The 18,127-nt window shown below is 34.3% G+C and overlaps 2 protein-coding genes across 3 annotated transcripts; both read right to left on the bottom strand.

The window, feature by feature from the left end:
* Positions 1-795: 795 nt before the first annotated feature.
* LOC101514533 (histone-lysine N-methyltransferase CLF) lies at positions 796-11,662 on the bottom strand. 2 transcript variants are annotated; one of them, XM_004511853.4, is made up of 18 exons: positions 11,281-11,653; positions 10,747-10,851; positions 10,282-10,607; positions 7,944-8,105; positions 7,097-7,181; positions 6,776-6,931; positions 6,633-6,680; positions 6,482-6,553; positions 6,047-6,394; positions 5,703-5,893; positions 4,540-4,675; positions 4,215-4,438; positions 3,902-4,033; positions 2,229-2,319; positions 1,770-1,817; positions 1,567-1,695; positions 1,400-1,477; positions 796-1,279 (listed from the first exon to the last, which is right to left on the bottom strand). In XM_004511853.4, the coding sequence occupies exons 1-18, from the start codon at positions 11,347-11,349 to the stop codon at positions 1,088-1,090; spliced, it is 2,592 nt and encodes an 863-aa protein (XP_004511910.1). In that variant the 5' UTR covers positions 11,350-11,653; the 3' UTR covers positions 796-1,087. The 2 variants fall into 2 exon arrangements, with proteins under 2 accessions (XP_004511910.1, XP_073220542.1); XM_073364441.1 differs by lacking the exons at positions 796-1,279; positions 1,400-1,477; positions 1,567-1,695; positions 1,770-1,817 and adding an exon at positions 1,837-2,096 and having other exon boundaries at positions 11,281-11,662.
* A 505-nt stretch (positions 11,663-12,167) lies between these two features.
* On the bottom strand, positions 12,168-17,067 carry LOC101513988 (filament-like plant protein 7). The gene is made up of 6 exons (XM_012719111.3): positions 16,814-17,067; positions 16,050-16,178; positions 15,764-15,924; positions 13,264-15,405; positions 13,076-13,133; positions 12,168-12,862 (listed from the first exon to the last, which is right to left on the bottom strand). The coding sequence occupies exons 2-6, from the start codon at positions 16,143-16,145 to the stop codon at positions 12,404-12,406; spliced, it is 2,916 nt and encodes a 971-aa protein (XP_012574565.1). The 5' UTR covers positions 16,146-16,178; positions 16,814-17,067; the 3' UTR covers positions 12,168-12,403.
* Between the last annotated feature and the right edge of the window lie 1,060 nt (positions 17,068-18,127).

Here is an 18,127-nt window from a genome sequence, read left to right as displayed (position 1 = left end):
CTTTCAACTTTAATGATGCAGGGTGGTTGACAACACATGCAATTTGATGACCATGTTTTTCATGCCTTCTCTATGTATTTTCAACGACATTGCTTTAATTCTGATTTTGGCTAATTTCAAAATTAGGTAACCTTTGAAAGTCATTTCACCCATCCCCCAACATAAGTTTTGGATCTATGCATCTAAAAAAAATCACTAATTATATGTTGTTAGAAAGTTTAATTTCGAATAGTTTGTACCGTACAGAAATGCATTTCCAAAAAAGTGTCTATTATACTTTTTTTTCTAAAAGCTCGTTTATCATCGATGATTTTACAGAGTTAGAGTTTTTCTCCACCTACGAAATAGTTTGGGTATGCAAGATAAACAAGGCAATAAAATATAAGTGAGTTGGTGTATAGTTCTTATTGAATTCTTATCATTGAATCTATTATTTAAATCGAAAGCTGCACTTGCCTTCTATTAGATATAGGCTTAAATATTTCAACAACAAAAAAGATATTGGCTTAATAACATATACAATTTCTCTAATTTGTAATAATCATTAATATCCTCTCAATTACAAACACTTCCCATCATAACATCACATACTTACAACATATCAAAAACATGCCTGCATATATTTAATAATTTAGATTTGTCTAAGGTCGTTTAACATTCCAAAAACATTTTATTCAATATAATGTTCTTTCCCATAAGCAAAAATAGCACTATCAGAAACTTGATCTGTAAAATTTGTATAATTAGTTATTTAGGATGATTGAAAAAGAAATAAGAAATTGTAAGAATTGCAAATTATATGAAGTCTTTCTCTGACGTGCATTTTCCCATTCCCCTTCAGGAAAGGGCTGCATGGAATTTTGATTCAATAAGCTTGTATTTTTCATCTAGATAGAGAATACATATAGCTGATGACAAAATGAATGGTTTAAATGTACTTTATCTCTGCAGAAACAAATGTATGGCCTTTTCAAGAACAAAAGAACTAAAAAAATACTTCTTTCGGCTATCAATGAGACTGCGCCCTCTATGTGTTAAAGAATGAATACCTAAAAGAATGGATTTTTAATATTTAAACAAACTCCCTTTAAGCAAGCTTCTTTGCACGACCACTTGAAGGAGCATTGTCATCTTTTTTCGATCCAGATGCCTCAGGCTTCCGAGCCCAAGCAGGAGCTCTATCTGGCTCATAACGGTAATCATAAAATAGCTCCTCCCCAGCGTTAATCCGTTCCTTGGCAAAAATTCCTACCCTATGATCTCCAGCAACCATAATAACCTGCCAGTTTAAGCAGAGAGCGATTGTGAACGACAACAAAAACCCATGAAAATGAACTGTGAAATTGAACTTCAAATCTGCAATTATAAATGCATTTGATGAGGGGAAGAATTGAATAACCTTTGCATAACAATTTGGAACAGGAGAGTGGTTCGCAAACTTCAATTTATCACCCTTTCGATAAGCATCAAGAACAAACTGCAAATAAGATTCATCCAACATGTGACATGTGTAATGCAATGTAAAGAACTTTTCACCAGCATAGATTCATAGTAGTAAAATCTTGCCTGATCATTCAGATTAAAGAGAAAAGATGAATTTTCACGGTCATATATCTTTCCTCGTTTATCTGCTTCCCTATGAGAAATTAATTCTCCAGTATACTCTCCAAGGTATTCATGCTTACCAACACTATTCTGGAGTTCAACCAAATTGCATTAGGAAAAAGGAAAAACAACACTTCAAATTGAATCATCAATTTGGTAAATACCTTTAAGAAGGCTCCCCAGCCAGACACATCAGACCTTCCAAGAAGAACCTGAAGGCATGTTAGGTGTAAATTGCCATCAAGGTAAACAAAAAAAAAGCAGGGAACATCATTTAAAAGGGATATAAATAGTAACACAAAAGAACAAGACACAAACATTGAGAATGAAGGTTGCAATATGGGATAGACCGAAGTCCCATGCAATCCCAAGTCCCCGTGAGGGTGGACTATATACCTATAGGGAGTTACATTTCTCAATATGATCTCATCCATTTATCTCAATCATAGTAAGTTATGGGTTTCACTGGGTTACTTTTATAAGGAACTTCTCTGAAAAATAAAACAAATAGGTCTGGATGCATTATTTTGGCAATATTCTGGAATGAAAGGAAATGGGAGTCTATCTTTGAAGATTTCAAAAGGTGGGTAGAATTGAAAAAGGCAGTCAAGGAAAATAAATACCTTCTGTTGTTGTTTGAGAAGAAGCTTCATGTTTCTACATTCATAATTATCCCCTCTTTGACTAGGAATCCCAAGAGTACCATCGCCACAGCTGCAACAATGATTTGACTCAAATAGCAGAAGTAACAAGGCAAATAGTGACTAGAGATAGAACAGTAGTACTTGATGCACGAAGAATAATATATTGCAAGAACTTAAGTTTCATTGATACAAAAAAAGGAGGCAGATATAAGTTTGGAAAAAGACATAACCAAATCATTAACAGGGGGAAGTCAGAAAGTTTTAATGGGCATTCAGTTAACAACTTAACATTGGCAGACTGAATAATCAATTCTACAGATCAAATTAAGACTAAATACAACAATGAGGTGAATTCAATAAATCTTCTTAGAATAAACCTACATATAAAATTGCTCGTAAGGACAATTTAAGTAGTAAAATGCTATAATCCATATATAGAGAACAAGAGGGCACAAGTACAACGTCTCAAGATTTTATCTTTTTATTAAGATCACATTTAAGGAAGATATATACGTAATACAAGCAAATACTCTGCTGCCCTTTGATTACATGAATAGGACTTAGCAATTAAGATTTATAATTTTATATCATATTGCCTTTCATCCCAATCAGCTCTAAACACTCAAACTTTGTTCGGATCAGAAAAGAAAATCGGGCGAAAAATAATGGATAAGAAAATAAAGTAAGAATAGGTGGATTGTTTGGGTAGAGAGAGAAAATAAAGGGAAAGAAAATAGAGAGTGTCATTTGCTTGTTTTTGGTTTTAACCGTCTAGTTTCCATGAGAATGAGGCTCTAATAATCCACAGTTTGCTCAGGAGATAAGTAAAGTCTGATCAATAATTGTTTTAGTCAGGATTCAAACTCGGGTTTTCCCGAACAATTCGTCTATAACTGAAGCTAATTAACTACTTGAGACCAATTACTTCATTTGCTTGTTTGATTAGATAAAAAGAAGGAGATGGAAAAAAAATGATATTATGGTTCCATGGCAATGATGCCCTCAGTGATTTCCATCTATTACTTGTCTACCAATTGTTGTTCGTGTTGGGGAAACAAATTTGTCAAAATGGCACAAGGAACAATCACAAATGGAGTTGTTATTCTATGTTTGATCTCAATTTTAAGACATTTGCAAAAAGAGAAACAAAGATGAGTAAAGTGGCGACAAACTGGCAAAGCATCTTTTGCAAGAGAACGGAAGTCTCTTGCCATCTTAGTTGGGAATTTTAGAAAAAAATTATGTGGGCCTCATCACCTCTTTTCTTTCACACCATTCACTTTTCCTCCAAATGACAGAGATTGTAGTTTTCCACCCAAAATCAAACATTTGGTTCCACTTTCTTTTGTAAATAATTGCAAACAGTGTTAATCAGCTTCAATCATTCTTAATAGCAAAATCATAGGCCCACTACATTATCTCTTGCTATTCTTGAACATCAGAATTCAGGATTATATCCAACTGTGTTTGACACTACTGACTCTCTAATCACCTCTACTTGTTTTTCTTTTCATCTCCTTAAATTTGTTTTTGTTTACTTAAGTCAACAGATACATGTTTGAAATATATTATATATCCAATAAATATAAGATATCATATCAAGGACATCGAAACTAACAAATGACAGACAACCATAGACAAATAAATCTCACCTGACCCAACAGTTCCTACAAACATCTGGATCGCATTCCCTATCTGCAGCAAAGCATGGACATTGACGACTTCGGCATTGACTCTTTGCACAATGACATCCACGGAATCGATTTTTACAACTCTTTGGGCATCTTCAGATCAAAACAATTTTCACACAAATTAATGGATATTAGATTGCATGTGCAGGCTTGTATGCATGCCACAATACAGTGTATCTATTTAAGATATAAGTATAACAACCCCCGCAGTTTCTGAAACCACCAAGGATGAGAAAATTGAGCAAAACACTATTTGGGTAAGTTAAAAGCTTACCCACAGTACTTCTCACAGCAGGTTCCGTTTTGAAGACACGAACACTGCTTTCCACAAGCTGTTTGGCATCCACACGGATTGTACTGTCGGCAGGGCTGATCCTTTCTCTCAGTAATCCTTTTTCTTATTGAATGATAAGCGGCAGATTTCCAGGTATACTTCAAACGACGGACTCTTCCTCTTCTACGTAAAAATCTTGACCTTCTTCTCACTTCATTATTACCCTTACATTCATTTGACCAAAACCGGTTCAGTTAAGCACTATATGCAAGTATCAAAGAGCAAAAAGAAAAATTGCATTGAGTATTGCTGCGTCAAAATCTACCTTGGAATAGCCTTCCACGAGAGCATTCGTAGCATCCCCAGTAGAACCAGACAACTTCCCTTCTTCACAATTTATGTATTGGAAAACATCCCAACATGTCTTAAGACCATTTAAGAGATTCCTGGCTATTAAGCAGCTGCAATAAAAAGCAGTTGTCACTTATAAGGTGATTGACCATCAGTAATTATTGTCTGTAGGTATTGTGGAAATCATTTTCCTAGTCTATCATAGTTTGAGAAGTGACAATTTCAAACGAAAGGAGACATCAGACAAGTCACAACTCACAAGTGGGACATCCAAAACTACCTGTGGCAAAACTTAAGTTGACATTGACAAAATATCCATGGAATATGTAACTTATCCAAAAAATTGATCAATAAGTCTTAAACACCCTTGCAGACTTGTGCTTATTTCATGTAGGCATGTAAAATGCGTATGTATAGTACAGTATAACTGTAGAATGAAGGAAATAAAAGTAACAAAGGACCAAGCTTCCAAGTCAGAGCGACTTCCCTAGACTCCAACTTAACATTAATTCACTCAGCATGCCTTTCCTTATTCACTCCCTGCACATATAACAGACTTAATCTTGTCTCTCCATAACTAACCTTCCCTCCTACTAATTACTGACTAGAGGTATACTGGGACTTGGACATTTGGGCCTTCAGGTGTAAACCTGGAGAGGCTTCCTATTATCAAGTTATTATAAAAAATATTCCATCCTTGACTCCTTCAACTAATTCCTGCCTAGAGATATCTTGTGCCTCGAACATTTGGGCCTTTCAGTATAAACCTGAAGGAAGCGGCTTCCCAACTATGGATTGTTGGCTCAAAGTTGGGTTCCTACCATAAAGGAAGCTATAAAGAATGGTTTTAAGAATAACATAATGAAAAAATGGACACCTAATAACCAAGCCAATCTCCGCATTTGATTCAGACCAACTAAGAACAAGGTTTAACTCATTACTTCCAAATTGTAGCAATCCACTCCCCATGAAATTTACTAAAGACAAGCTTTCATCTTGATATAAATACTTGGACTAGTAAATCGACCCATACATGTTCATATTTCACATCAACACTAATTACAGCATTCATGCATTATATCATATTATCTGGTCAATAAAGACAACAAAAATATCTCCAATCCAAACATATCTGACCTGTTTTTGCCAAAAATTTCCATTCCTTTTTCTAAAAGACCTTTTTCAAGAGCTTTCCAAGATTTATTATCTGTCAATTCTTGTTTACAAATGTTCTCATCCACAAACTCTTCTTTCCTCGTGTTGTCTTCCTCGGTCACAACATGTGGATCCGATACCATATCATTCAATGAGTGGTCATGAGCTTCACTCTGCATTGTGTAAAGATTATCACAAACCAATTCCTTCTAGATCTTTCAATATAAAACTTATGACACATTTGTTTAATAAAATAATTGTTTCTTCATTATCTTGGCAACCATTGAAGGTAAATGCATATCACTAGAACAAAAAACACCACTTACTTTGGAATCAGAATCAGAAGCTACTGTTTTCTTCTGCCGTTTCTGCATGCAAACTAGAACACGTTCTGCCACTCTCTTACTGTTTCTCTTACCAACTCCACTTTTCCCCACTGGTTTAGTTTTAGGTGGGGCCGAGCGGGAGGCTGAAACAGCATCCCGCCCAGGACCATTCTCTGAGTCACTACTCTCAGATATGTTCTTAGCATTAGATGAAGCACTTTCACTTTGGCTGCATTTTATCAGCCTTCTACCAGAATTTTTTTTCCTAGATAGAGCACCACCAGAAGATTTGTCTTCAACATCAGTCTGAGAAGATGTAACTTTGGCAAATTTTTCGGACTTAAGTACCTGTGATTTGGCAAGCATGAGCAACTTGAGTAAATTGTTACAGAAACTCTATAAGAGACAGACCACTATGAATAGACAAGTGCTCACCGATCTGAAACAATTTGGTCCACATGGTGCATTTTCGGTGTTAGGAGGGATCCACAAAGTTTGTCTCTCAGCCTATATTTATAAACCAAGTTAAGAATAGTAAGATACTTGCAGACTACTTCATAAGAAATAACCCAAAAATAGAACCTACTGGGAAGACAAGATCCTGAGAGCATCCATGTAATCTGCAATCGAAAACCTGCAAAGTGAAATTATAGCAACAAATGAGATATAAAGAAGAAGAAGAGGAAAAAAATGCATGCTATACAGTGCCTTCGTGGGGGAAAATCTTACACGACAACGGCGACAAAAGAGGTTGTCAAAAGAGTCAAGAGCTGCTTCAAGATCCTTTTCCAGAAAAGAATTGTCACTTTGGGAATTATCTTCTATATCCCCATTTTTAGAATCCCCGCCAGCATTGTCATCATTGCAAAGAGTTTCATATCGGGCCTGTATAAGATGTTTGATGTTGTTTCATATCTCTGTAAAGCCAGCACAAATCAAATGGGAAACAGCTGGACAAAAGCTTCCACTACGACCACTTTTAATCACAATAAAGGAGAGAGAAATGACAGAAGTAGAAAATACATTATGGTCAATGAATGACAATTGTACCTTAATGTCACTAGCTTTTCTAGAAAAACACTGAGCCAGTGTCTCTGAAACAGCATCAGATAAACCAAATTCTCTGATAGTCATGCTGTAAAATCAAACCAGAAATTATTAAATCCACAAAACTGTCTCGTGTGCAACACAAGAATATGTAATGTAAAGATAAATCACCGCAGAAGGGTACAAAATAATTGCAGGGTTTCATTATCCCTTAATGGAAGCAGCAGAATTGACAGGATAAATCAAGCACAGAATCATTTTTGTAAACATATTTTAATAAATTTAACCGAGGAAATTATTTCAACAGAAAAATGAAAAGATATCAAATGATAATATGAAATATGAATAAACACTTATTTCTTTTCCAAATAAAAAGGATTTAATTATACAGATAACTAATCAAGGAAACAAGAAAACATCCTGAATGAACCCACTTATAGCCAACCAAAATATATTGGCACACCAGACACGCCAGTTCATATTAAATATGCTTCAATTGAAAACTAAAATAATCAGAAAAGCAAAGCTCGTGAGGTATTCCATAGACAGTTTTTTCTTTATGAGCGGTATTTCATAGACAGTTAGCAATGGTTCAATGGAAAACAAATGCTTAATTCAAGCAGAGGTCTCAAGTGCATAAATAATTTTCGGTAATATTAAACATACACAGTCACACACAAAATATGAATTCATTATCTTCCTACACTAAAAACTTGATCTGAATAACATAATACACACAACACTCAAACCTATATTGCAATATTATTTTACATGTCGCCAACAAAGAACATCTAACAGAGAAAAGGAAACAGTGAAAGCACCCAATAATAGTTTACTAAGCTATACCAACCGAAGTATAAAATCTTCTGATTGTACAAATTCTCTTTTTTCCTCTTCTTCATCAATTATTTCCTCCTCACTGTCACTGCAAATGAGTGCTTCTCCACCATTTTGATCATAATAAATTCGCCTCCGACCTACAACTGATTGATCCTCTGTCATTCTTTGATTTCTGCACACAAATGATTACAAGTAACAAGGATCTTCAAAGGATCAAATTTTTGTGCATAAAAAATCAAAATAGAAGAAAACTACAGAGCTGGAAATTGATAGATTGAAAAGGTGAAACTTCAAAAAAAGAAAAAGTGAGATCGGTCTCATAAGCAATGGTAAATAAAAAATTAGTGAAGAGTAAGAGACTCGATTGCTTGAGAAAGAAAAGACAAGAAAAATGTATAGAATTAATATTTTTTAAATGCTCCCGCCTCTGCCTATGATTTATTTCATTTCATACTCTTAGGTTTTTATATTGGGTCTAACTCATCCTTACCAAACCGACTTATAAGTTGAAGAGTGTCACTATTTATAAACTATTTTAGAGCTTTATCTCTTATCAATGTGGGAATTGGATTTTTTTTCTAATACACCCTCCTCGCGCCCAACACTATCGGACTTGGTGCGTGTATATAAAAGGTGGGTGACCCAATCAAGTGAGCTCTAATACCATCTTAGGTTTTCATATTGGACTTAACTCATCCTTACAAAACCGGTTGTAAGGTGAGGGGTGTCACTCTTTATAAACTATTTTAGAGTTCAATCTCTTATCAACGTGGGACTTGGGTTTTTCCCAATAATATGTATGCATGATATGATACATTCACCCAAGACCTCGGGTTAGATTAACAAACAGATGGTGCGAGTCAAAATTTAGGGTATCACATAACACAATTTACCATTAGTTAAAATAAATTACATAAAGAGCTGGAATATGGAAGCCAACAACAACCAAAACCTTTATCCACCAGATGGAATCAGTTGAATGAATCAAATGACACAATTATGTTCTCAAATAAATAATCAAATTATTATTATTCTTATAGAGTACATTTAGATCTAAGTAATTTTTAATGATTTCACTTAGAGTTTTGAAAACCACCACATCTAATTATAGGATTACCCACGATATTATTTCCTCTTCTTAATAGGCTGTCTAAAGGGCTTCGGCCACGGGTGAATAACATGCACCACCTTTAGAGGTGGTCCACGATGTATCACAAACTATAGCCATTGGATTCATCTGTACGCACAGTAATACAGTACACATTACACATGATTGTTTCTCTTTTCTTTTACCAAATTGGTTCTGCAGAAAGGAGGCAGGCAATGGTGGATTATACATTCAGCAAAAAATTCTCTTTTTTGTATCATTCTATTACTAGTTTTCAACTTCAAGAATACGGCGTACAAAACAGATCAAAGAACAAACATCTAAGACCAATCGATCACTTAAGTTTCTTCACTAAATATCAGATTGACTTATTTTATTCACCGATGATCACTGAAAATCCCCATACGTCCTCTGATAATAATATGATAAAACTTACTCCAATAAAACAAGCTAGTTTTTTACTCCCCAGCAAGTGTCTTAAAAAATGTATATTTTTTTGAAGCAAAAATCAGTGATGGTTCTGCAGGTTACTAACAACCAGAACACAGCAAGGAAGTAATGAAGGTGGATTTAAATAGAGGTGGTAGGAAGGGGCTCCGTTGATGGTTTCTGCAGTAACATTGAAGATGGCGTAGAGTGCAGATCCCGACCAAGGTGGAAAAGAAAAAAGAAAAAAAGAAAAAGAAATTTTTCAGTGTTATTATGTGTACAAATCCATCAATATCTATAATTTGTGGTTCACCATAGACCAACTATTAAGGAGGTCTATGTTAACCGTTGCCTTACTATCTATCTTGTCTTGTATGTCTACTTAAAATTTGGGCTTATGGCCTTGCTCAATCGTGCAAAACTGACTTGTAAAATGAGGTTTGCTCAAGCCTTATAGCCACCGCCTAGGTCATATCAGTAGTCAATGTCGAGCTCTCCACACATTCTCTCACCAATCAAGACTGGACATCTGAATCATAGACTAATACAGGAGGAATAAAAAATCTCAACACACACCACCAAACATTTGGCAGGGACTTCCCAAGCCTTGTAAGCACCACCTAGGACATATATCTAGTTGAAGTGGGACTCTCAAACATATCAAAGCATCCATCACAACATCCTCATTTGTACAAGACTGAGTTTATAATCATGTTGGCGCTTTAGTCTTTACCATCTAATATTAACTATCATACTGCATCAAACAATTTATAGCTGATAAAGAAAAAAACATCAATTATGGCAAACAAACCTGTCCAGAAAAATCCATGTAGTGTAAGGAGGCAATCTTTTAACTTCGGGTAATTTGATAGGCCGAACAGCATTCTTTACAGCAACATTAGATCCTAGAAGAACTGCCGTAGAACCATGGTCGTCTCCATGATAGCCATTGCTCTCCTTATCATCGTTACCACCACAAACACCGTTGTGCATATCAACTGCATCTTTTTGCCTCTTAGTCAGCAGGTCAAGACTTCTAATCGTATCGGCAACACCACATGTCCTTCTCTCCGCCGCCGATTTCCAGAGACAGTTGGTGATACCAACCAGCTTCTGTCTATTTTCCTCCACTCTTTTCTGATATTTCAAATGCACGCACATTTAAGGCACCACCACATGTTACAGCAAACAAGAAAAAAGGCCACACAAAATCAACAACTATTATTCCAAAAAAAAAATCAGCAACTAACTACAATCAGAAATTAAGCTATTAAACCTTGACGGTAACAATCCGTTCAGCAACAACTTGTTTCTTTAAAGAATCAATAGCCGATAACACATCTTGAACTGCAGGACTTGTGTCTTCCTCCACTTTCTTTGTCTTCATTGTAAACAAAGAATAAAACCGTCACACTTACGATTACATTATTGTTAAATAATAATTAACAGCTAAAACGAATCTAACAGTTACACTAAGCATGTAGTGTGAAACGAAACAGTTAACCAAAAAAGACAAAACCACGTCCCTAATAAGCTTCGTTATATACAATGCAGCTACTTTTAAGTTTCAACTTAACTTAGCAAGTATTAACCTCAAAAAAATGCAGCATACTTGTTGAATATTGAATGATTAAAATTTAAAGAAAATTATGGAGATTAAAACTGGATCGAAGCTGAAAAGTAAAAACAAAAAATGAATAAAAATAAAAATAAAAATAGAAACTGAAACTAAGTAATTAAACGTGAGTAGAGGAAAGGATAAGGTATTGAAAGCAATGTAAGAATTAAGAGAGAGAGAGAGAGAGTATACGAAGGGATCGAGATGAGGCTCGGATCTAGACGAAGACGGCGAAGGCAGAGGCGGAGGCATCGACGCCATGGAGGGTGTCGAAGGTTATCGGAAATGGAGAATTGGATTTGGATCGAGATCCAATTCATGCATATGGAATTGCGAAGATGAAAGTGATTCGTTGAATGTTGAAATTGGCGGGGCGAGTTGTTGAATATTGAAACCCTAAGTCATAATGTCTAAAAAAAATGTAATCTCCGTGGAAAACGCTTTCAATGTTTATTTTTTCCGCCGCTTTAGAGTTTAGAGGAGACTTTTCTTTTTGAGTATTTTTATTTGTTGGGTGAAGTGAGTGGAATGGGGGGAAGGTGTATGATTTTGAATTTATAAATACGCACTGTATAAGCAAACAAACAATGCCTTATCCGGTTATTTGTCATCTTCGTTAATTGCTTTCTTTACTCGTCTATTTATGTTCCTCTGTCTAAATCCTTTTCAAATTTTAAGTTGTTTCTATGGTTCGCTTTTCATCTTTCCATATCAAATTCTTTTCCAAGTTGTAAATTAAATTAGCGTAATTGAAATATGACGCTCAAAACATGTATTTGAGATTACGATGAGACTAAAGATGTGATTTCGAGTTTTTTGTTTTTACGTTGAAAATTACATTGAAATATGAAAATATAATGAATCAATGTATTTTTGAACACAACTATAATGTAATTAGTTAACTTCTTTAAAATCACCAAATAATTCTTAAAAATAGTAATGTTATGTAAATTTCACTTCTCAAATTTACAAATAAGAAATGTCTCACATTAAATGGCGTGCATATAAAATCATCAAATTCAATAGTGTGGAGTTTATCTTTGCAATCAAGGGTGAAATTGTGGGTCACAAGGTAAAGGTAGAGGTAAAAGTAAAAGTGTCATCATGTCATTAATGTAAAAGTTTTTGCTTCCCCAGATATTGCTCATAAAAATGAAATTCCTATGTGAGGTAATCAACTACACTTAAAACAAAATAGTAGGGAAATGATTATTAATTAAACTAACACTAATTACAACCGTCCCAATAAGAATTGAACTTTGTTTATTGATTTTACAAAACCAAACTCATGACTGAACTACACTCAAACTGCATTTCACTTGTTAAACTGATACACATGTTTTCTTTTTGGCTTTCTTCTTTTCCCTAATAGCCTTTTCCACAAGCTTCTTCCTCCAGATTTCTTGACAGGTAAAATGGCCAAAGATTTTACATTAGCACCATCCTCACGCCCTTTAAGTCCTTTCAAAACCACAATCTTTTCAAGTGGCTGTTGTATAAAACTTCTTTCACTTGTTTTGCAAACCTTGGCTTTTGCATCATCGTCAGCAAGCATCTGATCCAACAGAGAAGGTCGATTTTTGGCCTTCGTGTCTACTTTTAGTGGGACACTAACACTAGTTGTGTTTGTAATTATCGGACGATGAGCAGCGATAATGTTGTCGAAAAGACAAACATCCTTTCTTTCAGCCAATGCTTTCAACTGCTTCTCAAGGTGAATGATTGTTTCTTGACACTCTGCCAACTTCTCTGAAGCAACTGTTATCTCCCATTCCTGCAAGATTGGTAAACAACCTTCAAACACAATATTTCAACAAAGATTAATTAATCAAGTGAAGTTGCACTACTTGATAGTACAATTTATACTGCCAAATTTGTATCTAGATGAATAATGTCTCAACTGGATTAAATTTTTCATAATGTTGTATAGGAAGATAGTAACTGACTATGAGTCAACAAGTAAAGAGAATAAAACAGATGAACTTACAGTTCGCACCGGCTCATTTTTCAGATTAATGTAACCATTTGAACACTCCCTTTTCATGCTGAGAAGATAAAGTTTGATACGTGAGTATGAAAGTATTTAAATAATAAAGTAAAAGCTAAATGTTCCAAAATAATATTACACTATTGCACATTATTAAGATATATTTGAAGGATTAGATTAGGTGGCACCTTTCAAGTTGGAGCTGAAGTTCAACACATTTTATGTCTAATTCATCACAATAATGGTTCTTGCTCTCTAGTTCCACTTCTAATGCTAAAATCTTGTGATAAGCCTCTTTTAATTCAGTTTCTATAAGCTGAGTGTCAAGATCTTTATTTATGGACGCGTCATTTTGTATTCGATCTTCAAGTATTCTATTGGATTCTTTGAATGTTTGTAACTCCAATCTCAAGCAGGCAATAGTTTCCTCTAATTCCTGATGTTGATTTGCATTGGTTTGAAGCCTCCGCTCCAAGGCTTTCTTTTCAGATTCAGAACTGTTCGGTTTATCTTTACTATTTTTAGATTCTTCCTTCTGATCATATTGCATCTTTTGAGTTGGATAATCATGACAACCTGAATAAGTTAGGGTCTCGTCCCAATCAAATTGTTTTTTAATTGCATCCTCCATACTCGAAACATCCTGAAGTGAAAAGCAGTGATTGATAATCCATTCCAAGGCTGTTGTTAGTTCTGTGGCAAATTTTTCATGATCAGCCACGCCATTCAGTAAATTGTAACACACATTGAGAAACTTCTGCAAGACATCACCTAGATCCGATGTTTTCCACTGGAAAACACGAACCATGTAGCCTATCGACACTCCTTGATTATTATGTGAATGGATATTTTGATCTCTTTTGCACGAAAGATCTGAATTATTATTATCATCAGAAGGCATATTGATCCCTTCAATAAGCTCAATTAATTTGCCTATTGATTTATTCAGAACTCTTTGAGATTTATGTTTAGTTCTCTTTATTGATGAAGTCCCGGCATCATTTACTTCACCCGATGAATCTACCACAGAATAATTCAAAGGTTCCGCCGAGGTGTGGAGGCTTAAATGAGAAGGATTAGATGCATCAAATTGACTAGAATCTTTGCCTGAATCAAATGTACATTGATCTGAATTATTATTCAGATGCTTCATAGCCAAATTAATATCCTCGAGTATATCATCAGGGTTCTTATGAGTAACACAATTTTGTTCCAATGTCACTTTAACTACATCCTGAAACCAACCAGGAATATAACCCTTTAACATGTCTTTGGAACATGTTTCCTGATTCGATATCGAGAACACGGAGTGATGATCAGACAATGCTAATTTTTCAATTTCAATGAAATCGTCCCTAAGGTTTATATCTGAAGGGCCAACACTTCTGAAGCGCTCCAGTTCTGCAATAGCCGAGGATTCCGCACAGCTAACATTGTCATAACTACCAATCTCAGACATCGACGCCGAACATAACTCTTGCAATGCAAGATTAATTCTAGGCTGCTCCAAGGCTACTTGACTTTTAGATGCAATTTCCGACTCAAGTTGCAACAGTTTAGAAGCTGTGCGCGAAAGCATTACTCTTGAAAATTGGATTTCATTCATTTTCCTACTTAGTGATTCTTTCAAAGTCTTGTTTTCTTCTTCCACGGCACATAGTTGTTCAGTCAAATAAGTGATTCTTTTCATGGCAGTCTCAGAAGAATCTTCAGCCATTAAACTGGCAGCAGGACTTGGCAACCGTTTCCAGGCCAGATGACGCAGCCTCTGACATTCTGATTCTAACTTGACAATTGTTTTTACACTCTCTGATTGCTGCTTATAAGAAGCATCAGCAGTTCGACGATTATATTCTCGCTCCTCATTTCTGATATCAAGTTCCTTTTGAACCACTCGAGCCTCGTACTTCAAAGAATTATTATCTCTTTCGATGGACTCTAATCTAATCATCAATGCATTATGACCTGCTTCTGCATGAGCCAACTGTCTTTTCAGATCTTCTGTCAAATTGTCTTTCGCAGCAAGAGATTTATTAAGATAAGAATTTTCGATCACAACTTTTGCAAGCCTTTTACTGGTCTCTGATAGCTGCTCCTCTAAAACCGTGCGAGCTTGATCAAATTGTTTTGAAGCCTTCATTACAGCATCATAAATCCTTTGTTCTTGTTCCTCTCTGGCAAAATGTAACTGCTGCATACATTCCTTGAGAGTACAATTCACATGAAACATTCTTTCTTCATAAATTAGTTGATGGTGTATAGATTCCTCAAGATGTTCCTTCATTGAAAACATTTCAACTTCTGCCATCTCCCATCCTTCAAAAAGGAAACTTTTATAAGAGACTGGTAGTTTCTTCATAAATTAGTTGCTGGTGTATAGATTCCTCAAGATGTTCCTTCATTGACAACATTTCAACTTCTGCCTTCTCCCATCCTTCAAAAAGGAAACTTTTATAAGAGACTGGTAGAACTACTCTTAAGAATAATGTATAATTGATTATTATTAATGTTTCGAGATAAAAAGAGAGTGGGAAAATACATGAGCACACATAGGAATGCACGAACTATGAAGCACTGACACATACATCGAACACGAAATGACACTAACATGTAGACTCCTGTAACAATTTTAAAAAATGGAAGTGTTGTCTGACACCAGACACATTCAATCCAAAATATCAGTGCTACATAGCATAAACATTACCCGACACTGCTTCTTGAACAATTTTTGTTTGTTTCTTCATATGCTCGTCTTTAGCATTGTAATTAGAGAGTGTAAAATCAAGCTTATCGTTTAATTTTTTTAAGTCTTTCTCCAATTGTTCTTTATCAGCCAGAAGTGTCTGCACCTAAGACATAAAAGCAAAAACAAGACAAAATATTTAATTTCTTATATCAAAGAAAACACAAAAATATGTGGAAAAAACCAGATCTCTAACATATAGTTGCATTTAGAATCATTTAAATTACATACCTCTTCATTTTCTTTTGAAGTAAGATTTGCTTTGTCAGTTTCTAAAATTGTCTTCTCCCTTGAATTTTTCCCCCAATGCCAATGCTTTTGATCCATAAATGACTACACCAACTTTTTCATGCAAATAATCTGAAATATACAGTGTTCATTACATTATCATTATATCAATTCATCATCATTGATGCCCTTGAAAACAAGGTTGCAAAAATGGTTCATGCATAATCACTACTCAGAATTGGAAATGATTGAGAAAATCCAAATCAAGTTAACTGAACAAATAATTAATTGAGCATTTTAACTCAACTAATTAGGTTCAAATTTGTAACTCCATAAATTATATTTTGCATTTTTTATGTGAAAAATAATTAAATAACAAAAATTTAAAATAAAAAACTAATATATATTAAATCAAAACATTATTAATATTATTGTCATCATCATATCCCATGTTGATTTACTAAATGAGTCAAATTTCTGAATTCATTGAGCTGTTCATAAACTGAATCATCTGATCATTTTCAAGCCCAGGAATAATATGTCTCTCAAGTAGGAAAATTTTAATCATGTAACTGTAATCACAAGGAAAATATTTGCATTAACAAAATAATTTATTCCATACTTGCATGGTATTTGAATAGTTAATAAAAAAAATTACAAATCAAAAAAGTTATTTTCATAAAGTTTCAACATCAAATAAAAAAATAAAAATATATAGACCTTTCCATTGCCTAAATTTGATTTGAAGAGTGGTTTTGGTTTCTGACCTGATAAGATTAATGAAGTTGAAGGTTATGGTTGTGGTTGTGCATGGATCATCCAAGACAATAGAATGAGATTAGTAAAGCTTATTATTATAGTTGAAGAGAATGCAGAGAAATGGTTAAAAGTTGAAAGTGCAGAGGATGAAATGAAGCAATATTAACAAAGAGGAAGAAACAATGAATGAATTAATGAATGAATATGATAACGTGTAATGTTTGATCTGTCACCACCGACGCTCTAAGTTCAAGGAAAAATGACTCACCCTCCTCAACCAACAACTATCTCACTTTTCTCTTTCTCTTTATAATAATAATAACTGCGCATAACACTCACTTTGCTTCACAAACATCAAAAGGGAAAGTCAAGAGTAATATGGTTGCTTAATTTTCTGCATAAAGTTGGTGATCATATTTTTATCTTGGCTTTGTAGTTTTGGTCTTTTAGCTGAATCGCGAAAGTAGTCTCCCATTTTGTTTTTCTCCAGTTTTGGTCCCTCAAACAGAATTTTTGTCTAAAATTTGATGAAATTTCATTTTTTAAAGTCGTAATACACTATTTATGATCATATATTTTAGGTACAATTGTTGCAAATGAGATCTTGAAGCATAGTGTGACTTAAATAAATGTAAAAAAAAATGAAATTTCATAAAGTTTTAGACCAAAATTCTGCTAGGGGACCAAAACTAGAGAGAAATAAAATGAGGGGACTACTCTCACGATTCACCTAAAATAAGGAACTAAAACTGTAATTAAATTTTTTATTTTTACAGCAAAAATAGTACTAATATATGGTTCATCGTAAATCAATATTTAAAAATTTTAATATTAATTAACGATAAAAATATATTATTTTTTATTTATTTTTATTCGGGTAGCATCAATAAAATTATTGTTTACGTCTATTTTTTAAGAGGACTCTTATTAATATCTATAGGTGAATTTAATATAGGACACCCACTGTTACGTTCAATAAAATTTATTTAATATAATGATCTACTGAATTTTGATTAGATTTTCCATGAGAGCTGAAAAAAATGGAAAAAGTGTCGGCTTGGGTGCACGCACTAGTAACACGGCACACTCATCAACCACTAGTTTATGTACTCTTACCCTGGCCTTCAGTAAATATGCAACTATCACACCATCAAAAATTAATGGTAAGGCCTAGCAAAATTGATAAATATTCAAATTATTAAGTTGGATAGTAAATTTTTTATTTAAATTCAATATATTAAAGTTGAGGACAAGTTTATTTATTATTTTATTTATATAAAGAAAATTAATGATATTGTCATACCATTAGTAACTAAGTATCC

This window comes from Cicer arietinum, chromosome 8 (genome assembly GCF_000331145.2).
Source record: "Cicer arietinum cultivar CDC Frontier isolate Library 1 chromosome 8, Cicar.CDCFrontier_v2.0, whole genome shotgun sequence".
NCBI lineage: Eukaryota > Viridiplantae > Streptophyta > Magnoliopsida > Fabales > Fabaceae > Cicer > Cicer arietinum.
Note: the sequence above shows the minus strand (reverse complement) of the source record. Positions and strands in the feature narration are given on the sequence as shown.